The 24,136-nt window shown below is 40.5% G+C and overlaps 1 protein-coding gene across 1 annotated transcript; it reads right to left on the reverse strand.

The window, feature by feature from the left end:
* Positions 1 to 2,534: 2,534 nt before the first annotated feature.
* On the reverse strand, positions 2,535 to 24,078 carry smad1 (SMAD family member 1). The gene is made up of 7 exons (XM_024802847.2): positions 23,923 to 24,078; positions 11,020 to 11,578; positions 7,439 to 7,702; positions 7,230 to 7,346; positions 5,202 to 5,423; positions 4,722 to 4,978; positions 2,535 to 4,129 (listed from the first exon to the last, which is right to left on the reverse strand). Exons 2-7 carry the CDS (start codon positions 11,417 to 11,419, stop codon positions 3,986 to 3,988), a joined length of 1,404 nt encoding a protein of 467 aa, XP_024658615.1. The 5' UTR covers positions 11,420 to 11,578; positions 23,923 to 24,078; the 3' UTR covers positions 2,535 to 3,985.
* Positions 24,079 to 24,136: the final 58 nt, after the last annotated feature.

Consider the following 24,136-nt stretch of genomic DNA (forward strand, 5'->3'; position numbering starts at 1 on the left):
CACCATTTTTTCCCTTACAGCAAAAAGTACTAAACTTATTTTCAGCTTGGCTTTATTTAGATTGTCCAATCATTTATTCATTTAATTTTAAACAACTCCCTTATTAAACAGGGATCACCTAACTGGTAGCTATGGATCTTGGGAGGAAATTTTGGGAAGCAAGGCTGAGATGTTTTGGACATGTGCAGAGAAGAGATCGTGGAAACACTTGACAAAGGATGGTGAATATGGGGCTTTCACCATTATTAAAGTTGTGCAAAGATTGTACTTATTGTACTCTGGAAAGAACTCTGGGTTTTAGAAAGATAGCTGAATTCAGTATGAACCTCATTAGAATGCTTCACTGTGCTGCTGGAGCTTGAATAGTGGACCATACGTGAAAGTAATGACAACTCATTAAAAAAAAGTCCCTTTTTAAATTGATTTGATCACAAACAGCAATTTGTTATCATTTTACTGGTAAAAAGAATCAATTAAAGGGGGACTGGAGAAGCTGGTTCAAAAAGCCTTAAAACAACTAAGATGTGTTGAATACTTGGAAACATGTAGCACAGTAACAGGAGCTGGAGACCAGTGAGAAACAAAACAACAATTACAGAGAAAATAATCTATAAAAATATATCTTATAATAAACAAACAACTATTATTTTATCCCTGCTGTTTTTTGAGGTCTACAGTAAAACAAGTTTTCCTGTTTGGCTCAAATATAGCAATAATAATTTATACAATGCCATTTATGGCCTGTATGTTGTGGTGCTTTAAATTCAGTTTTGTAAACAGTGTTGTATGTATGCTGTATGTCAATCACATGAGGAAGAGACTCACTTTTATTCTGAGTACACTGCAGGCCTGAGACAGTCAGGCTAGTAAAACACTGGGATTATTCCACCTGACATGCTCGTCTGAGCAGCCTACGGGAAACATGCAGCCTTGTGGGAGGCGGCAGCACTAACCACACTGCAACCATGCCACCCACATCACAAAGTCAAATGAAACTGCTACACTCAAACCATCCACTCACCAACTTCCAGAAGACCTTTGAAGGTTGTTACAGTGCCATCACAACATGTCTTTAAAAAAAAAAAAAGTGTGTTTGTGTGTGGTGGTGGGGGGGGGGGGTGTATTTTATGCATTTCCATGCAATTTACTTGAAAATGCAATTATGCTTAACACTGGTGCAGTTGGCTTTGACATGCTCTTGTAATTGTGCGTTTCTAATTGAAGGTCTACTTCCAAATATACATACAAACACAGGAGGAGCTCTTCCATCACTTCAGGGGCATTACAGTGACTTGCATTCATTTCCCACTTGACTCTTACCTTAAACCAAGTCTACTCATTAAAAACCTAATTAATGAGGGGAATTGCCGTTTGTCCCCAGAATCTGACTGGGTGCAACAATTTATGTCCCTACACAAGTACAGGCGCATGGTGTACTTGTGTGAAGTACAGGATGAAGTGAAGAATCTGGCATCATGGTGCCAGGACAACCACCTCCAGCTGAACGTCGGCAAGACCAAGGAGCTGGTGGTGGACTTCAGAAGGGGTCAGCACAGAGACTACAAGCCCATTATCATCAATGGAGCTCCAGTGGAGAGGGTGCAGTCCTTCAAGTATCTTGGTGTCCACATCTCCTCAGACCTGACATGGGCTGCCCACATTCAGGTCCAGACCAAAAAGGCTAGGCAGCGCCTGTATCACCTACGACAACTGAGGAAGCTCAGGGTCTCTCCAAAGATCCTCAGGATTTTCTATACAGGCGCTGTGTAGAGCATCCTCACACAGAACATGACATCGTGGTTTGGGAACAGCTGTGTGAAGGACCAAAAAGCTCTCCAGAGAGTGATCCGTACAGCAGAACGCTGCTGCAGGTTGCTCTCCCCCCGCTTCAGGACACCTACACCAGGAGATGCCGGACTAGAGCAGCGCAGATACTGAAGGACCCGTCCCATCCTGGCAACAAACTGTTCCAACTTCTGCAATCTGGTAGAAGGTTCCGCATCTTCCGGGCAAGGACAGAGAGACTCAAGAGGAGCTTCTATCCCCCAAGCCATCTGGGCCCTAAACACACACCCGCCCTCTCACATCATCTATAATTGACTGAGTCAGGACTCTTCCAGACACTCTAAACCCAGGCACAATGTACATTCCAAATTCCTTTAATTTTAAATATGTTTATATTGTCTATCCTGTAAAATAGTCAGATGTCTATTAATATTAATGTACAGAATTCACCTGCTTGCTGCTACTACTGCACATTCACCCAGTGTGTGTCTATATATCTATCTATCTATCTTCCTCTACCCCCCCCCCCCATTTTTGCACATGTCGAGGAGCATGTCAGGCTACATTTCACTGTGTGTTATACTTGTATAACTATCCATGTGACAAATAAAGAACCTTGAACACACACACGCACACAGAAAGTCCCCAACAATACATGATGCATATTTTCTTAGCATGGGTGGCCTGTAATTAAACCAAGTCACACAAAGACAAACATGCAAAGACAGTGGTCATGAAAGAGACAGAAATATTGCAAGTAATGAAACAAATTTATTGACTCTTCCAGTAGAGACTTGATATTCATGGAATAAAACTGCTTTTCTGGGAGTTTTTACTGAGCAAACCAGACAGAGGAAGCGAAAACAAAATAAAACCAAAACAAAGAGGCAACATGTGAAAGTGCAAACAAAACTAAAAATGTTCAAAAAATACAAAAAGAATGTAAAGAGTACAATAGTTTTACAGCAAACAGGATTGCTCAAAGCATAAAAATAACTGAATGGCAAAAATCTGCATTTTATTAAAAGAAAATGATTTGGGGAAGTCAGTAGCTGACACCCTTTTTCTCAGTCATGATTAAAATCTGAATACTCAACTTTTTCCCATAACAGTCATTTAACACGTTTTGCTCAATGTAATAAGATGATGAGGCGCAGTCACTGAAATATTAATGTCCTCAATGCGACTCGACTCTGCATGACACATCAGATTCAGCTGCAGAGAATACAGCAGGGGACAAACTACACTGTACTTGTGTTTGCCTCCGCTTCATTTCATGTTCAGCTACCAGTCTTAAATGTGTAACACTACACTAACCAAACTAGGCTTTGAAAACCAGACTGCACAGCACATAATCTAATAGTGAATATATCTAAACACTATCCGTTTTTTCCTCTTAAAATTCATTTGAAACACAAGATGAGCAACACTTTAAACTGTTTATGTCTGAAATGCCCTTTGAGTGCCATGCACCACACTAAATCCTACACTAAATGCTCAAATGGCCCTAAATTTTGCCCTCATATTATTCTTCTACTTGTAATAGTGGATTTTATGTTGCTGTTATACAGATAACTTTAACTGCTCTCACTTATTATAATCTAAGAAACATTTTGACAACCCGGCACACTTCTTTACATATTCGGGAGATGAAAATTTTCCTGCTAACAGTTTACATTTCAGAAGCACATTTCATGCCAACCTGACTGCAGTTGGACAGAAAACAGAAACCAACTGCATTTCGGTGACCTGGAATGTCCCATAATTATTGTGACTACATGTGTATATCAGGATTTCCGAGGGAAGAATTAGATGCAAACTAGTTATGAGTCAGAATAGTAGAAAGATGGAAAAAAAATGTTGCGGGAGCAAGATCAAAGAGGATACTTGCATCAATATGAGTATGATGGTCTAATTATTACAGTTGGTCACAGAGATCAAGTATCTTCCAGTTGCATCACGCTCACCTTGCTAACTCCTCTCCCAGTCTGTAAATGTGCCCAATTCAGACATCCTTCAAGTAGAGAACAAACCCATTTAACAACCCGCCTAACCTCAAAGTCCCGGATCAGTTTGTGTTTCAGTCAAAACTTCAGTCTGACAAAAACACAAACCAGTCTGGCACCAGCTAACCCCTGTTCCTGCTACTTAAATCAAAATGCTGGGATATGCACATCCACAGTGCCGAGCACAGTGAAGCCTAGGAGACGGAGGATATGGGGTTGTGAGGGGAGCCCATCTGAGTCAGCACCTTATCCAACCACTGCAGGGGGCCGTGCAGGTGAATCTCAATCCAGCAGGGTGTGCTGGTCACATCTTGGCGGTGGTACTCTGCACCCCAGCCCTGAAAAGCACAAAAACATGGGTTTTATTTTCTTACAATTTGGTGGTGATTTAAAAGAAAATGGAAAATGCTAATTATTTTTGGACTGTCTCATTCCAGATATTTTACCACTTTAAATTAATTTTCAGCTTAAAAAAGTGCCTTTAAAAAAAAAAAAAAAAAAACCAAAAAAAAAACAAAACCCCTCCAATGCAGAGTTTTAAAAACAGGGCACAGTTTAAGTGTGGCTTGACTGAAATTTCATGGTATAATAAATCTCCTGTCAGCTGTGAAAGACCATCAGCTGACATTAAAATTACAGATTATCTGTAAACATTAATGTGCATTTATTGTAGTTTTATGAGAATTTAATTTATAACAATGTAAAATTATACAGCGTAACCACAAAATAGAGACAGGCACATAGTTACATGCTTAACTGTAATTATGTTACACAGCATCAAACAAATACTGTGTGTGTGGCTGCTCAGCTGTTTGTACAACTGCTGAGCCATATAAACCTTTTTTAAAAGGTAAAAACTGATTAAAAGCAGCTAAACATCTATCGTCCAAAAACGTTAATTTTTTAGAAGGAAAATTCAAACCAGACTACCTTAACAAAGCTCATGCGGATAGTGCACATCTTGGTGAGCTCATAAACGGCCTCAAAGCCGTGGTTGACGGACTGAGCCAGCAGCTCAGCGAACTCCTGGTTGTTGAAAATCTTTAGGCTGCAGCCGCTGGGAATCTTGCAAACAGTCGTGGGATGGAAGCCGTGATGATAATTGCAGTTACGACTCTGGACGAAGATACTGCTGTCACTCAGACATTCTGCATACACCTCCCCTCCAACGTAATACAGATGGACGCCTAATAGAGAGTAGTACAGTATTAACAGGGTGGATGAGTCTCTTTTATCAAAAGAAGACAAACATCCGTGTGGTCAACCTGAAATCAACAGACTGGAATGTTTAGTCAATCTGTCGTTGCGTTTTACGCCACATCTCAGTTCCTGCTGACAACATGAATTGATTTAGGCTAGTCTGGCGACAATTGCTTCATTTTGGTCACCGACAGGTTTTCCATGTTGTACCTTTGCCAATGTGCCTCCTGGTATTCTCAATAGTAGAGTTGCGGTTGACGTTTGAGAGCAGGCCGAGGCAGAATCGGTTGCGGTTGTTGGAGGGATCTGTGAAGCCATCGACGAGCACACTGGTGGAGGAAGCCTGGAAGGCCTCTCCAACACGATTATTGAGCTCGTAGTAAACAATAGAGCACCAGTGCTTGGGTTCTTCATAGGCCACAGGCTGCACATCTGCACAGGAAACACAGTAACAAGTCACTAGAGTGAGTAGAGTACACGGTACATGCCTCACACCAGGCACAATTGTGAGGGGCATTTAAGAGTCGTGTGCAGAGAAGCTGATGACAGGAAACCAAATATTTAATCAAATTCTTTCAGACTCTTCTTTCATTCAAATTATTCCATGTTGCCTATAACCATAAATAAACAAGCACATTTCCATACATTTATTCTGACCCAAATCAGTGTATTCTAAAGTGTCAAGGCCAACTGTGGTCTGCATGCCAGGGTTTATTGAGCAGGCAAACAGTCAAAAGACGGGACGTGAGCATGCTCGCTGAGCCTGGTATCTCAGGGTAAGCTGGTGCCAGCTGGCCTCACCCTCTCTCTGTAAGGGGAATAAATCATGTTTATTTAAGCGCATACTTCTCCCAAACTTCCTCTGTAGCGTGGCACTGGCTAGCAGGTGTGTTTTGTCTGTCCTTTTCCCAGAACTGGCCTACAATAGAAACCTGCTCCCCTGTACAGGATGCAGCTTGTGGAAGAGAACTGGAAAAAAATCCCCAAACTCCAACTGCCAGGAATACTTTTAACAGCTCTGCTGTCAGCATGCATGGGCAGAATCTCTAAGCTTTAATGACACAAAAGTTCCGGCAGCAGTCAGAGCTTTATCAGCGTTTGCACCAGCAGATAACTGCAGAGTGCAGCCATTTACGAGTTTAACTCTAAACAGTAAATATTTTTTTAAAAAAAGGGTCAAAATCAAGTTCAGTCCCAGAGTATCACCTGATCACATCAGCTGATATCTTAGACCAGTGGTCTAGACCAGTGTGTTGCATTGTGCCGTGCATTATGAATGATGCACACTATTCGAAAATTCATGACAACCACATCATTAAAAGTTAAAATTTAAAATGAGAAAACACTAAATTATCCATTTTCTTCCACTTATCTTGAGTCGAGTCATAAGGACCAGGATTGGGTATCAATTAAAATGTAAAACAGATTAAACTAGTAGATTTGGTACAGACTAGTGACAATAGCAACAATTAATTGACTAGTAGCGCATAATCCCTACAATTTACCTTTGTTCCCTCTATATTTGGGTAGTCTGAAGGTTTATTTAAAACCTCTCATCATCTACCATCAAACTTCTTTACAGCTGTAATCCAGGTCTTTGGATTACTGATTGAAATGATTACTGCTATAAGATATAAAATCTGAATCAAAGGGCTTTGGAGTCCAATACATGTCCACTGCTTAGTCTGTTACGCATTTATGAATGCAGTGCTCAGTTGCTGTCTGTCTAGCACAATAAAGTATACAACACAAAGTCAAGATAGCAGCAATTACTGCACCGCATTTTAGATTTAAAAGTAGGAGGCAATTAGTGAACCTTATCGTTAACAAGTTTTAAGTTATTACCCGCCGCAAAGATGACATAAGCCTAAGCTTTTATAGTCCCCATAAAACGGCTTTGAGGCCTGTCTTAATTTGCTGAGGCTTTGAGCTTCCCTTGAGCTTGCACCCACAGACAAAGCCTACTGTAAACTAGCATGCCCTGCCCACACGCCGTTTTATCTGACAGGATAAAGAACAGTGGCCTCACTGAAGTTTTCCTCTCACTTTGTGCATTTCCATGTGACCCCCCCCCAAAAAAAGAGGTATAAAGAAAAAAGGTGAGCAGGTACAGACAGTGTTTTGCAGATATCACACAAAACGTGTGTGTGTGTGTGTGTGTGTGTGTGTGTGTGTGTGTGTGTGTGTGTGTGTGTGTGTGTGCGCGCGCGCCAGCAAGACAGTAACTACCATGGTTACCTGCCCGGTTGTTACTCTCCAGGGGCAATGGTGGAGCCATGAGGTTGGTGTCCATTGGCTGAGGGCAATCCTGGCTCATCTGCTCCTCTGGGGGCATGTAGGCAGGAGGGGGAGTCTCTGCATGAGGAAGGAGACAGAGCAAAGTCAAGTGAGCTTTAAAGTGGAGGAAAAGTGTAGGAGAAGAAAGAAAACAGAAGAATAATTACTACCTGGCATCTGGAATGGACTGCCGGGGTCAGAGCTAGATGGTGAATGAGGAAAGGTGACGCTGCTGCCACTTCCAGGTGAGTTTGGGTAACTGTTCCCAGGTGAATGTGGGAAAGGCAAGGTGTTTGCCTGACCAAAGGATTCTGGGAAGGTGGCATTTTGGGGCATGTGTGGCTCGTTCTGTTGTAAGGGGTTGCGAAAGCGAGGCAACATCGTATGCTTGGCATTAAACTCGCTGTTCCTTGGTACCAAGACAGGTGGCAGCACTGTAGAGGAAGAAACAAACAAATGGTGTTCAGAGAGAATATACCGAGTCGAGTTAAATTGGACTCCCTCCACCCGTTAGAAAGTCGTATTATGTGACACTAAAGCTCTTGCAAATTACAATCCCCCCCATAGTTAATCATCTATAAAGAAGGTAGGAGATTTTTTTTCCCATGCTTCAGATCAGAGGTGGATGAAAATGACATATTGATATAAACTGGGAGATGTAAAATCTGCCAGCCAAAACAGCTGCGACAGCAGTCATTCAGCCTCATTTACTAACAGTATGTAAACACAAATGAGTACATAAATCGTACTTACAAACCTTTCATGCACAAATCAATTTACTCGTACAAACAAATTTAGAAGTGCCTTTGACTGCTTTTTCAATATCTACTCGACCAAGGTTCAAAGAGAGCCGAGTTGAGCAGAAAATGTGGCGTCAGGCTGCTTGCCAATGATTGGCTAGGGTAAAGTCATGGGATGAGCCCTGAGAGAGACTCCTTTACAAGAATCAAACCCACTATTTTTGAAACCCAGCAACAAACGGCTACAAATAATCCATCACCGTGATCCAAGAACAATGTACAAGGTAAAGCAATGGTAAATATTTTGTACAGGCTTCATTTTGGTGCAGAACTGCTCAAAGATCAATTGGCTAACATAACCGTAGCGTAAGAACATTCATAAGGTAACTTGTAGATGTAGCTTATGTCTAAAAAATGTTTTTATTTCTTACAAAATTCCTCATTGTGTAGGGCCCAAAGGAGGTCTGGGACAATTAAACAAGCATGTGGCAAATTATTTTAGTTTATTTTCTGATGTTCCAAAACATATTTATGTTGAAATGCACGTATGCTTTGTCTTTTTTTTTTGCTGATAATAATAATAATAATAATAATGATAATAAATTTTATTTATGAGCGCCTTTCAAGTCACCCAAGGACACTTTACAATAAGATAAAACACTTAGTAAAACAATGGCAAAATAAGAACAATAAAATAAAAGCACAAGATAAAATGAACAAACAGTGGATTCACAGTGAATATGCAGATTTGAACAGATGAGTTTTGAGTTGGGATTTAAACTGGGGGAGAGAACCAATATTTCTTATTTCTGGGGGCAGAGAGTTCCACAGCCTGGGAGCAGAGCAGCTGAAAGCTCTGCTTCCCATGGTGGTGAGGCGGAAGGAAGGTACAGTAAGCTGGATAAAAGAAGAAGAACGAAGTGAACGGGCAGAACAAGTGGTGGTTAACAGGTCAGAAAGGTAAGAAGGAGCGAGGTTATGATTTATCTAACACCACAATTACCCACTGAGGTAAATTCTTCATTAATCCCAATCTTAAAAAACAAAAAAACAAAAACAAAGAAAGATAATTACTTTAAGTGCTCATCATATCAAGCTCTACCCACGTAGAAAAAGATACATCTGAACTCAATAAGTTATTTGATGCCAGAACAACAAAGGAAATCTGTTTCTGGCACTTTCCATGACTCAACATTCTGCGCACAGATGTCGCTACGCATTTCAAATGTCAGCTTCCAGGCAGTAAGTCTTAGCCAGCAGTATTGGCCCAGACTCTCAGGTTTCTGCACTAAAAAGACATTTTGAAGCAAGCTGTTCTTGTGGAATTCATCACTTGGGGTAAATATCCTGGCTGAAGGCTGTTAAGGTGCAGTAGAAACCACAGATATACACTCCACTTGTGTCTATAAATACCTCTGCAGATAAATAAAGCTAGTGGTGAAACTTTAGATGAGACTCGGGTTGCTGTCTATATTCCTGCAGGTAGCCTGAATGTGCTGCAATAGGCCAATGGATCAATATATAAATAAATGTTTATTTTACAGGCTATTTGTGGAGCAGTCAGACAGCTGTGCTTTTATGTATAAGGTTGAAGGGAAATTGGCAGGATGTGTTTGAGTAGGTGGGCTGGGTTAATAGAGGAAAAATAGGGTGTGTTGTGGTGTTTGTTGTGGGGGGGAGTCGTGTGGCCAGACAGGTGCTGTGGGGTTAAATCACCTTAGCCCTTTCTTCCACCCGCTGTGAAAACAAAGTGTCTGTATGGCAGCCAATAACTCTTTCCTCCTATTGTGAGAGACTAAGTATCTTCCTGTTCCAGCCATCGTCGGAGAAACTGCCTGCAGTCATACGTGTGTGTGCGTGTGCGTTCTAATTTTTGTGACATGCGTCCAAGTTTGAGAGTGTGTCTGCCTGTATGTCTACATGTGTTCAAGGTAAAGGAGAAAAAAAAAAGTAGAACCTGCAGTACTGAGCATGCCCAAAACAAAGCCCTCATTCTGCCCAGATGGAATTTTCTGCTACATACATACACACCCACACAGCACCATGCAGACAGCTGTTTTTATCTTGTCGGCTGACTTTCATTTTGTGTTTAGTAAAAGGCCAGTTTGTGTTTGATTTGTCTTATTTTTGCAGGTAGAACCCCAAAGCAGTGGACAAACCTAGGCAAGGAAATAACTCAAACTCGGGTAGTACAAAAAGACATTATCCTGAGTTTATTTTTTTTACCTGAGATCTTTATTTTTATTCTTTGTAAAGTCATTTTTATTGTTTTGGTTTTTTTTTTTACTATATATATATATATATATATATATATATATATATATATATATATATATATATATATATATATATATATATATATATATATATATATATATATATGTTAAATCTAATTGTGTGTGCCCTGCCGCTTTCCATGTGGCCAGCCTCCTGAACTTCTCCTTAATAATAATAATAATAATAATAATTTAAAAAAAATGTCATCTCTCTATGATCATCCATGTAAATAAAAAGTTGTGTGGATATTCTGGTTAGGGACAAAATCTGTCAGAAAACAGGAAGGTAACTAAAACAACATACAAAAAATATACAGAACTGATTAAAGGAACTGATGAAAGGAAAATATAGAAACTTGAGGATCCTAAAAGTTTTAAATAGTTATTTTGTCATGATAAATATGAGATGGCCAGGAAAACCAAACCAGGAAATCACCATTAATCCAAACCACTAGGCCCAAGTGTCCTTGAATTTAAAAATGTGTAGATTTTTTGTTCATTTTACAGTTAGAATACTTGTATTATACTTTCAATCTTTTCTCTCATGAAAGCAATTCCTCTACCTTGACTCATGCCGTCATCTATACTTAAATTGCAAAGTATCCGAGTTTTGAGTACCTTTAAGAGTGAAATGTAAAATTTATAACAACACTGTCAAAGAGTCTGCACATCTTAAACAGGTATTAAGGTCAGTGTAGAGGCATGCCGTTCAAGTTACCTCGGGATTTCACTCACCTGGACTGTCCACTCGTTTGTAGTGGTAGGGATTGATGCACACATCCTTCTGTTTGGAGCCAAAGGGGTACTCGCAGCATTCCAGCGCTTTCAGCTCATGGTGGGACTGCAAGTCAGGCCAGCGCCACACCCGACAATAGATGACGTGGGGCAGGCCTTTCCTGTGAGACACCTGCAGCCGTCCATCCAGTGAGCGGGGGATTGTCACACAGTTACTGGGCTGACCCGGGCAGCTGAGAGCCCGCTCCAGCTCCTCCATGGCTCCCTTTTTCTTTTTCAGTTTCTTAACCAGAGCATCCACTGCCTTTTCTGCCCATTTCTCTTCCTCATCTCCCTGCTTCCAACCCAGCAGCCGTTTCACGGCTGGGCTGGTGAAGGAGAAGAGCGAAGTGACATTCATGTTGGCCAAGCCGCCCTCCTCCCCACTCCTAAAGGAAGCGCAACCAGTCGTTGGACACTGTCCAGTCTCTGAACACAAAGATTTAAATATTATTTGTTTGTTTTCTTATGTTAAAATCCTTGGCTTCCAAGATGCAAGACAAGGTCCTCTTCAGAGTCACTAGAAAAAAATAAAAAGAAGTGTGAGTTAAGAAGTATAAGCATAACTTACATAAGTGTAAGTTAAAGTCCTTCACAAAAAGATGTACACGTCACTGCCTGCCCGTTTCACAAAGCTGCTGGAACTACAAAACATGAACATAAATCTCCTCCTCCTCTTTAACGGCACTAACAGACCTGCTCGTGTAAGCAATGAAGCAAGCAATGATTTCACCCATACAGCTGGTCTGGTCATATCAGTCATGGGTTCTGGGAAAAGAGCTGGAGAGTCACAGAGGACACCCTCCTCTGATCATCAGCCCTAACCAGACATTCTCCCAATAGCTTCCTGTCCTGTCTTGTCACATTACCACCAATTACTGATGTCATTTACAGGAGAACACTTCTTATATGTGCAAAGTTAGCACATCCCACAGAGAGAAGCAGCTGTGCAATATGGCAAAACACCTGGAGAAGGTATTTTATTACATTATAGTGCTGCCTAAATCTTTGTGGAACAAATGATTATATTCAGTCAATAATAGCAGAAATTAAAGAATATCCATATATCAGAGAGGTAAAAGCCAGCAAGTTCTGTCAATATTAAAATTATATTAAATATTTTCAAACAAAATCAGATTTTGAAATTAATGTCAATTACTTTCGTGATTAGACTCATCGACTACTAAATACACTTTTTCCCAAACAAACATGAAGGTCATATTTAGTCAAGAACTTTATTTAAAGTGTGCAACTTCAACAGAAACAGCTGCATCATGTAATGCAGTCAGGGGTAGGGATGGGTATCGTTTAGGTTTTATCCGATACCGGTGCCAAATCGGTACTTTTGAAACGGTGCCGGTGCTTAAACGGTGCTTAAAGAATGGAGAACACAAAATTGGTCCAAAAACCTCTCATGTTCAGCTGTTTTTTGTAAAAAGATAACAATGTTAGCCTTTTCTGCAGCTATGGGGCATATATGGTATCACTCATGGCTGGAAGCAGTGCTTAAACAATGGAAAAAACACAAACTTTGTCCAAAAACCTCTCATGTTTAACTGTTTTCCACTTTTTCTTTGGTCATTTTAGCCTTTTTGGCCAGGGTGAAGGGAGCATCTGCCATCAAACAAGAAGATAGCCGCATGTAGCTATGATGATGTTTGCTAGTTCACCTTACATGCATTAATGTAATAACGTGGTTAGTCTACTCAACGTAAATTACACACGAACAACATTAAGCTACTCACGCAGAGAAGAACGGCTGCTGCTGCCATCATCATCCTCATCATTTCTGCTACACTGGCAGGACTAGGGGCCAGGACTCTACTCTTCGGGTTTTTGGGGGATGCTGCATAACAGGCAACCCACCCGCAGTAGATCTGCACGGTGTGAGGTCTCGCAGCAAGCTATCAAATACGGCGCATTTCTGGGCTTTTAAAAAAAAACGCTATGCGTCGCCAGGTGTTTCATCGGATTTGAGGTGTTACCTCCTTTGACAGTATCACAGTATCAGCTTAAAGCACTTGTTGCAGGCTGCTGAGTTTGCATATTTTGCTGTGAAGTACAGCCAGACTTTTAACCGCTTCGCCTTGGACATTTTTAATCTGTAGCTCTGCTCTAACAGAACGTACGTACCTGGGCCCGCCTACTATCCTCGGAAACGTAAAATGATTGGCTAGAAGTGTATCACAGCTCAGGAAAAAAAAAAGCACCGAAATAAAGCACCGAAATGTGCGCTGCTTTTCGGTCTGGTTACTACCGTTTATGTCAGAACGACACCGGTACCCATCCCTAGTCAGGGGTTGGCAAATCAAAGATTAAAAACTATTTAATTCCAGGTTTCCAGGTAAACTTATTATCATGCGTTTTTAGTGTATTATGTTGCTTTTCTGAAGGCCATTTGTATATTTTACTCTGACCTACCCAGAGACTATCGAGACTGTGCTTGTTAGATAACCAAACAAATAAATGTTTGTGTGTCTGTGGAAGTGCAATATGACAGCATATTGATTCACACCGATATGATCAAGGCTTTTAGAATTATTTTCTTTCTTATCTCTTATTCTCATCTTGTTTCTCAGCTTAATTTTCAGAGAAGATTAAACATATTGTGTACATACTATGAGATTTTATGATTCAACAGTGCAAAGACAACTTGCTAGGTAAAATAGTGTGTGCTTGATAAAATCCAATATGAGTTTTAAAAGGCTGTCTTTCAGATTTCAGAGGAAGGAAACCTCTAATGAGTAACCTGCTGAGGCGAGCAATCAAAAAAAAGCTTTAACACTGCACACCGGTTCTGGGCAGGAATCTGGCCATGCGTAGGACAATAAAAAGGAAGTGCATGTGAACCCCAGTATAAATGTGCCTATTCACTGGGGTCCCACGGGAGCAATTCAGTAGTCAGAAGGTACACACATTTTGGCTTTTGAAAGGGAAAACAAGAGCACATTCAGCACTCCTCGTTCCACCTTCTTTTCAAGTTATGCCTGAATGCAATTAGGCAGATAAAACAGAGTTATGGTTGAGGTTTGGCTGAGGATGAATGTTCAAATGTGATCCTTGAATCAAATAAACAGCGTGTCAGGAATCCACCAGCGTTTATCTGTAACCGATCGTGGGCGAGTGTGCATCACTCTGACAGTAAAGCCTGCAGTATATTGGATTTCCTAAGAGCAGGAACAAATACATCATTAAGACTGCTCTGTAGTTATTCCTGGCCCTTCAGATTATGGGATGAATAGTGATTTCTATCTTTGACAACTACTGCCTATGTAAGCTACCTCATACTGGCATCTGGGCTGGGACGTTTGATACGAACAGGTGCTATTTACAAAGTGTGTGTGTTTGTGTGCATGTGTTGTGGAGGCCGTGGACACTTACTACTGCCAACCACACTGACTGGAAAGCTGCAAGTTACAACTAAAATTAACTTGAATATAATTGGCTCATCTAAAAAGTAATACAAAGCTACAATCATTGAAAGGACGGGGCATATGGTGGGAAAACTACACCTTTATATTGACAAAAGACTCGCCACCTTAACAGAAACAGGAAACAAGCTGTGGAGTTTTATCTTCTTATGTGTCATCGCCTGAACAACAGTGACATCACTTCCTTCTGCTGAGACTTGCAGGCTTTTCCACAGGTGCAGGATGGAAAACAAAAAATGTTTCCTGAATTGACCATCCCTGACTCGTTTTTTCCCCTCAGGCTCTTTCACAATGAACATCTTTTCATTGTAGTGAAACAGTTAAGGAGGGGAAAAAGAAAATCCTTGGGTGTGGCCTCTCTTCTCACTGAAGTCAAATTAGATTTCTGTCATGTTACCCCTAATTTCATTTGCAAACTAACTCTTCTATTTATGAGGAACACGTTTTAATACCAAGACTGTTACAGTTACATAAAAGCAAAAACTAGGTGTGAATTTTTTTTAGGTAATTAAAATTAACATTTGAATAAAGTGGATGGCATTGTGTACTCACAATATCTTAGTTTTGTCAAGGGGGTCAACTTTATTAACACAACAAGCATCAGGAGGCTTTGGCATTTAAGGTTTTAGTAAATTCTACGGATACCTGTATTTTCATAACTATTCTGAACTTCTGCCCCTGAAAAATACCACCAAATTATAACTAGTAATAATCCTAGTTACTATTTTACTTGTTTTTTTAAACAAGGAAAAACAAACAAATAACTGACTATAATTTAATGTACACTGGTAGCTAGGGGTGGGCAATATATTGAATATACTCATCTATCGAAAGTTTTTCTGCGGGTCTTGTGCCTTTGCTAATGTTGCCTTGATAATAATTACACACAGAATAAAACTACCACCTTTAAAAAAAATCCCAAAACAAATTATACTACCAAAATTAGGTTAAATGTCACTGAAATGAGGACCACTGCATTTTTAAACACACACACAATGTCAGACTAGTTTTCTGTGTGGCTAACATTGGCAGGACTAGCCCCAGTAGCCCTCCCTCCTTGCATGCAAACATGAAAATGAAAAAATTATTTTAAAAAGAAATTAAAATGACAATAAAAAATATATATACAATGACAAGTAGGGCTGCACGATTAATCGTTAGAAAATCGCGATCTCGATTCATACTTATGTGCAATCTCATTTCCAAATGACAACGATTTAAAAAAAAAAAAAAAAAAAAAAAGACGACGACGATTGTACCGCATTTTGATCCGGGACGTAATCTGCATAAAAACAAGCGCTCACTCTTCCTACTCAACAAATGACAAGGGCGGAGCCTTATACCATGTGATACAGAAGCTGTGCCGTGTGATGCTAAAATTAGCAGGGAAAAAACAACGGAGAGCACGTCAGGGATGACGAGAAAGTGACAGGAGAAAATCCGTCCCGGTCAACCACCCAAACATCAATAACGGGAACCTTATACAGCGCTTCCCCATACCCGTCGATCTCCCGCAGGCACAAAGAAATTACGGAGGATATTACTTATTACCTGACCAAAGATATGGCTCCCATCAACACTGTGCAAAACGAGGGATTTAGGAAAATGATCAACACCCTAGACCAGGGGTGCTCAATACGTCGATCGCGATCGACCAGTCGATCGCAAAGGTAGTATTGGTAGATCGCATGGCATTAAAAAAAATAGATGCCAGCCTATCATCCATCCCGTCACTTGATTGATACAGGGAAGCCAGTCAGATGACATCAGATTTTTTCTGACGCTTAGGTCGCTGCGCATGCGCAAACAGCGGCGCGAAGTGTAGTAAAACTGACAAGCTAGTCAGCGAGTTAACTCCAATTTTTAGCTCTCGGTTTTTTCTCTTAAACCTGGCCGTCAGCAGCTACTGTCCGGACTATGCATCCCTGGCTGATTCAATTCAGTGCAAGTCATCAGAGTAAACTCAGGTAATGACAAAAAATTTACATAGTTAATTGTGTTGTGAAATATTGGATATTGCGGTTATGCATGTATATACATTGTAGATATAAAGAATCCTCAATATATTTATAAATAAGTATATGTTTTGGATTTTTGTAGTGGGTAGATCATTTTGACTTGGTCATTTTATAAGTAGCTCACATGCGGAAAAAGTGTGAGCACCCCTGCCCTAGACAAACGCTACACAGTGCCGTCCCGCAACTATTTTTCTATTGTTGCACTACCTGCTCTATACACGCAGTGTCGAGCAACGGTGGACACGGAATTTCAAGCAGTACAACATTTTGCGGCAACAACAAAACGTGAGACATTTGTTGTTTTTATGTTTATTTATTGTTTTTATGTTCAGTCTCAGCTGTTACGAAGTTGATGTGCAGTTAATAAGTGCAATAAATATTTATACTGGAAAAGAAAATCGTGAGAGAATCGTGATCTCAATTCTAAGCCAAAAAATCGTGATTCTCATTTTATGCAAAATCGTGCAGCCCTAATGACAAGTACAATTCTTACCAAAACTTGGGAATTCAGCTAAAATTCTTACTACTACTAATAACAGTATTTTTTTTAAAAAAAACAACAAAAAAAACTGACTTATTCAAATAATTGTTTTGCTTACAAAATGAGATTAAGGTGACATCAACTGTCCTGGGGGTCTTTTAAGTAATCCACACCGACTGCACCCTACATTAACTAGTGGCTTGCTTAAGGTAAATATAATAAATGATATAATAAATAAAATAAATCAGAGAAAAAGGAAAAGGAAGAAAAAAAGGTTTCTATAAATAGTTTATATTTGAATATACCGTATTTTCACGACCATAAGGCGCACTTAAAAGTCTTAGATTTTCTTCAAAAAGTACGGCGCGCCCTGTAGCGCAGTGCGCCCTGTGTGTTGTAAGGAGGACGTAGTAGAGAACACCATGAGAACGCTAAAGGGTGAAGTGTGGGCGTTGATCGTATATACCGGACAATCGCACATATGTGCATTATGTGGAACATCGTTGTTTTAACAACCCTGAAAATGGCAAAGAGACACGCTTATGAAGCACAGTTTAAACTGAAGGCCATCAGCTATGCGGAGGAACATGGAAATCGAGCAGCCGTGAGAGAATTTAAGATTAACGAATCGATGGTTCGCAAATGGAGGAAGCTAGAAAACAAGCTCCGGCAGGTCAAGAAAACGCAGCTGAGTTTCCGCGGACATAAGGCGAGGTGGCCCAAGTTGGAGGAAAGACTCGAGCGGTGGATCATCGAGCAAAGAACGAGCGGGAGAAGCGTTTCGACGGTCACCATTCGGCTAAAAGCAGTTTCACTAGCTGAAGAGATGAACATTGAACATTTCCAAGGAGGTCCGTCTTGGTGCTTTCGTTTTATGAAACGGTGCCATTTTTCCATCCGGACCAGGACTACGGTAGCGCAGCAACTTCCAGCGGATTATAAGGAAAAGCTGGCCATCTTCCGCTCCTACTGCAGCAAACACATCGGCGACAAAAACATCCAGCCCAGCCACATCACAAACATGGACGAGGTCCCGCTCACTTTTGACATCCCGGTGAGTCACACTGTGGAGAAGAAGGGGACCAGCACGGTAGCGATACGCACAACGGGGTATGAAAAGTCTTCTTTTACTGTTGTGCTTGGCTGCCATGCTAATGGACAGAAACTGCCGCCTATGGTGATTTTAAAGCGAAAGACTTTGCCTAAAGAGAAGTTTCCAGCAGGAATCATCATTAAGGCAAATGAAAAGGGCTGGATGGATGAGGAAATGATGAAAGAGTGGCTGAGGGAGGTGTATGAGACCAGGTGGTTTTTTCCACGCATCACCATCGCTCTTAATCTGTGACTCTATGCGTGCCCATCTCACAGCCGATGTGAAAAAACTAGTGAAACAAATGAACTGTGAGCTTGCTGTCATTCCGGGAGGCCTGACAAAGGAACTCCAACCGCTGGGCAAAAGCCGGCATCATTTCCGAGGAGCCGCACGGCACGGAAAGTGACTCTGACAGTGAAGAAAGTGAACTTGGCATGTTTGATGGAGATTTAGCACAGCTGTTCAATTCAGACACAGAGGATGAGGACTTCGATGGGTTTGATTGATGATAAAAATGTGAGTACCAAACTTTGTTTTGCTCCTGCTTTATTTTTAAATACGCACACTTGTATGCTTGTGTGTTGTTGATGATGACGATTACCGGTAATAGAAATGTGAGTAAGGTACCGAACTCAGGTTTGCTCCCGCTTTATTTTTAAATACGCATACGGTACTTGTATGCGCCCTATAATCCAGTGCGCCTTATGTGTGTGTTAAATACAGTAATGGCACACATAACTGAGACTGCGTCTTTTAGTACAGTGCGTCTTATGGTCGTGAAAATACGGTAATCAAAACCAACTCTTAATTTACACCCCCCCACCCCCCACCCCTACACGTTTTGTTAATCAAACACCAAGTAAAAAGAACATACATATGACCAAACTTCTGACACTTGTCTTGCTTGTTTTAAACCTAAAATGTATGACGCATTTCTCTTGGTCTAAAAAAACTGAAATAAAAAAAATGGGGAAAAAAACCTTTGCTGTTACTGGCTGCCTGCTGCTGTTGTAGCATAACCTCATCCGTTCACATAACTATCAATACAAATTAAAAATCTCTAAAAGCTGACATACACTATATCTCTATGCTGGCCTTGTCTAAAGCAAATCTGACTGAGCACATTTTCAAAAAAATTAAAACATTTACGCGAGAGCTGAGGATGCTGTGTCAAAAACAAAAAACAAAACCCCACACTGTTCAAAAGGTAAACATCAGCATCATCTTATTTCTGTCAGGGTCACCACCCAGACATATAAGAAGTTATTCTGATTCATATCCAGCCACAGAGCGTCTTTGATGGTCTCTCAGTAACAACCAGTGCTATTAGTACAAGCTCAGGACTAACTGCACAAAGACTAACTTTAATGCATTTCAGATGGAGGATTCCACAAAGCTTTGTACAGTAACATCTGGAGCAAACCTAACAATCTGTACTGTCATTCAGCTGCAGATGGAGGCTATGTCTCTGAGATATTTCCAGCCCTGGCAGTCAATAACATCCGACTGCTAGCCTGACCACATGCTTATTTAAAGGCCCTGATATGGCACTGTGTTTCTTCTTTGGACAATGCTAGTTTGGAGTTTTCTGTGAGGCAGTCAAAACAAAAAGGCGCCAATGCACCCCTCCTCCTATATCTATGTATGGACTAGGATGCCTGTATGACATAACGGCCTTTCTGTGAACCAACTTTCCAAATAAGTGTCTGAAAAGTATTTATGACCTGCAGCAACAGTATATCTGGTATTGTTTTTGTCATGTATGTGTGGTTTTATGTGGTCCTGGAAAACTCTACTGTACCAGGAACTATAACATAGGTGATGTTGAGTAATTTGGTGAGTATACATGTGCCTATCTACGTGCAAATAAAACTTTACAGGTGTGTCACTGATATTATAATAAAGATCTCATCCAAAAACTCTGGCATTTTGCTGATAGAATGAACATCTCCAGATTCTTCTTCATCTCATTATTATTATTATTATTATTATTATTATTATTATTAAATGAATTTTTAGCTGAAGTGCCTCCTGAAGTTTGACTTCAGTTGGAGAAGTCACACCAAACCTGACTTTGCAATTCAAAATTGCAGTGGTGAGTGTAAACAGTAGTAGAACATACAGTATAATCTGTACTACAACTATTGTGTAAATAAGCCATACATGGAGAACCCACCAGGCTTTATTTGGGAACATGCTGCAGGAATGTTTTTAAGCGCAAATTAATGCAATGCAGGAAAAAAAAATTAAATTAAATAGGATTGTTACATCATCACTTAGCAAGCAGATGGGGAGAATGTCATAGGATTTCACATTCAGGTTAATATTTCAAACACATTTTAACCAAATAAATTATTAAATGAACTCAATCCACACATGATCCATACTTCAAATTTCTATGTAACCATCAAACTTTGAGCATCATCTCTAATCTGTGACACAGGCATTAAAGAAAGATGCCTGCAGTGGCCTTGGCCGTTGCTCTCTCCTCTATGAAAATGGAAACGGATACTATCATTTAAACAGCTCCATAAAAACATTACCTATAGCCAAGTCTGAGCAATGCTCTCTCACTATTGTGTTAGCGGTAGCTTGTTATGGCCATCAGTTAGCCCACTGGACAGAAACTGAGGCTAATGGGAGCACAGAGTGGGATGATGCGACACTGACAGGGGAAGGCTTTAACCCACCTGGTGCGAGCTGTTCGCCACTACACTAGCCCCATGGATCATTTTGCACTGCTCCAGTGTCTGTTAATCAATTTAGGCCTGGGCTGTGTAGGATGAGCAGGCAGTAATGATGCTCTCTGGACCCTCCCTGGGGATGGAGCATTATAAAGAAGCTACATTATTTATCAGCAGGGTCCTGGATAGGGCCTCCATTAACCCCCGCTCAATGGAGTCACTGGCTATAAACCGTGGAGTGCAGGAAAGAAGAGAGTGATAGATAAAGCGAGAGGAAGAAAGGAGGAATGATGCAGAGACAGAAGGAAAAAAGTGAGAGTGATGGTGAAGCCTGAGATCTAAGACAGGCTGAGTGTTTGGGGAGGAAGAGATATGAAGAACACTCACATATCTGGTCTCTTCAGCTAGTACTTCAACATCAAGAGCCTTCAAGGGGCATTACTATGTGAATCGTGACACTACAAGGATACACTACAGGCTACTTTACGAATACCATTTCTAACAACGAGGCTAGGATTTTTTTTTTTTTAATGAGCCAACAAATCGCTTTTAAAACAGGAGACCAGCTGTCATTTTTAACATCCTTTTGAGAAATCAACATTAGTACTAAGAAAAATACTTAAAGTACTTGTCATTTAAATCATGTCGTTAAAAAAAAAGAAAAAGAAAAGAAAGAGCTAAAATATCTCTGGTTCCAGTTTCTTAGTCAGATGTCCTACAATTATCAGTTTCATATTATTGCAAGCTAAATATCTTTGGACTCTCGGCCAAACAAAAAAAGCTGCCCAGTTTAGCAATTTTATGCAATAAATAAATAAATAAATAAATATAGAACAGGACATTTTACATGAAAAATATATATAATTAACCTGTCAAACTTTCCTTGTTGTACAGTCTTGCAAAAGCAGCATATCTTTGCATAACTGCATTGTGCACCTTGTGGCTAACATAAAGTAACATATCTGCTGTAAAATATGATGAGTTCGTTTTTCCAGGCTCCCTAATAACTACTTCAGTTGGTTGCAAACAACATTAGGTGGACATGTACAATTAATCAAATTTTAATTACAATTTTGGCTTCAAACTATATTTAAAACAAGAGTTATTGTGCTGCACTAACAATTTGGCTTTCAGTCCCACTTACAATACTTTTGTCATTCTCTAAAAATAATTTTAAGTTCAATGAAGCCACTATGGCAATCGTGAGAAATGACTTTATAAATGAGCAGCCCTAGAATTAACGCCGAACAGCTAGACCTAGAACCAATCAACACAACAGTCTAAGAGCAAACCCCGAAGTAATCACAGTCATGGCATTGACCTGAGGGGCTCCTAAAAGTCACCAACACATCCACTGCTCAGCATCCTTCCAATGCTGATACAGAAAACTCTAGAAACCTGCACCAAAAGTGTCAGGATGGTTCAGACTCTGACGAGACTGAACTGGGATCAGATTCTTTGCATCCCAGACATGTCAGTCTACCACAGCAGACATAACTATCAAACACATGGGTTTTCATGGTGCTATTTCAAACATGTTCGGAACTCAGCGTTGGGTTTGTGTTGTGTTAGGGTGGACACTTCGCTCCAACACATAGCAGACATGTTATCCCAACCATACAGTGACACAGGGACACAAGACTTAAGGTTTAAATCTGTCATGTTTCTTCTTCTATTTATCCAAGAAGAACAGTGCTTATCTAAAACTGTCAACTAAAGAGTTTATATTGGTTTAAGTCTCTCATAAAGGAAAACCTGCAACATATGGAGACCTTGCAGTGTACTAGTTACCAGCAGCTGTTATAGTGAATGGATGATAGAAAATATCATGCTTTGCGTTCACTGATGCAGATATCAAGCTCATAAAAGCCTCTGATAATGACAGTCACATTCAAGAGGCTTCATGCTTATTTTTAAGCTGGAAAAAAAGCGTAAATACAAGTTAAAGCACAACATACTGAGAATGCGATCACAGACAAGGACAAATTCCTGTCCTTTGAGTAATCTGATATGTCATCTTCAATAATGTCAAGAGAGCTAGCTCTAGTTGTTGTAGGTCTCTGCCTCCCTCTGCAATCTTCCCTCACATGCACACTCACACAGGCAGAAATTCGTAAACACATGGGGACACGGTCCTCTGAAGTGCACCAGCTGAACAGCCACGTTAAGTCTGCATACATTAACACTACAACAATATACTTTTTTAAAGCCTCAAATGGCAAGGTGTAATACGTGTTTACTGATTATAGAGTGATATATCGTTTAGTGGCATCCAAATATGATACATTTCAAGTGTGTAACGTTTTAAATCAAGAGATTTAGCTAATTAATTAGGTGATCATCAGAAACTTAAAGAGTAGTCTTGATAAGTTTATCAAGCATTTTCAGTCGTTTATCACGGGGAAAAGAACACTTGCTAAACCCCCAATTTCTTGCTTCTCAAGAGGAGAAGCTTGGCTCCTTTTCTGTTCATTGTCACCGTAAACTAATTTCTACACAGAACAAGATGAAGCCCTCGGGCGACTGGTGGCCATTTCTTCCATTTGTTTTTTATGTTACAGACTAAACAGCTAATTGATGAAGAAAAATAACAACATATGACACAGAAAGACCACCCGTTTATCCGCATAATGCATGCCCCCCCCCCCACCCCACCCCACCCAAAAAAAGCAAAGCAAAAAAAAAGAAAAAGAAGAAAAAGCGGTAGTTTAAAAATAGCACAATAATCATCATTCCCAGCTGCAAATGGATTACATAGTTAAATACGGAAGACCTCGTCCCGGTGAACTCTTTATGGTGATTTAAGGGGAATTAAAGGGAGTTTAGCTTTTAGACGAAAAGCTTCGCTTCTACAACATTTCTGCGAAACCTTTGCTGCTAAATTCCTTAAGTTACCCACTTTCCCCCCCTTTTGTAAAAGATGTGTACAAGACATTTACAACTTTGAGGCTAAATTTCCACTGCTGTCTGATAAAGTGTGCGCAAAAAGAGGGGAAAAAAGTTTGAAGCTGCCAACTGACAGTGATGAGCGGATAACCGCTGGGATCTACTTCCTTTAAAAAAAAAAAAGAGTCGAGCACACTATGGTTACCGAAATAAAACAGTTAAAGGCAGCTTTCATTTACAAATCTGTGAAGAAAGAAAAACTTTACCGCACCTTTTCTTCCTCTGTAGCTTTCTGTTTCTGTGTCGCTGGCTCCTCCTGTGTGCTCTCGCCGCCTGACTGTGGGTCTGCTTGGCCTGGCGTCAGTGAGTCGCGGAGCCGTCTCACACTCTCCCGAGCGCCAGTATCACACCGCCGCGAGATGCGGCCCCACCGGCAAGAGGCAGACCTACTTTTTGCACATCTAACATCTTCATCGAGAGCGTGG

Source organism: Maylandia zebra, linkage group LG6 (genome assembly GCF_041146795.1).
Source record: "Maylandia zebra isolate NMK-2024a linkage group LG6, Mzebra_GT3a, whole genome shotgun sequence".
NCBI classification, from domain to species: Eukaryota; Metazoa; Chordata; class Actinopteri; order Cichliformes; family Cichlidae; genus Maylandia; species Maylandia zebra.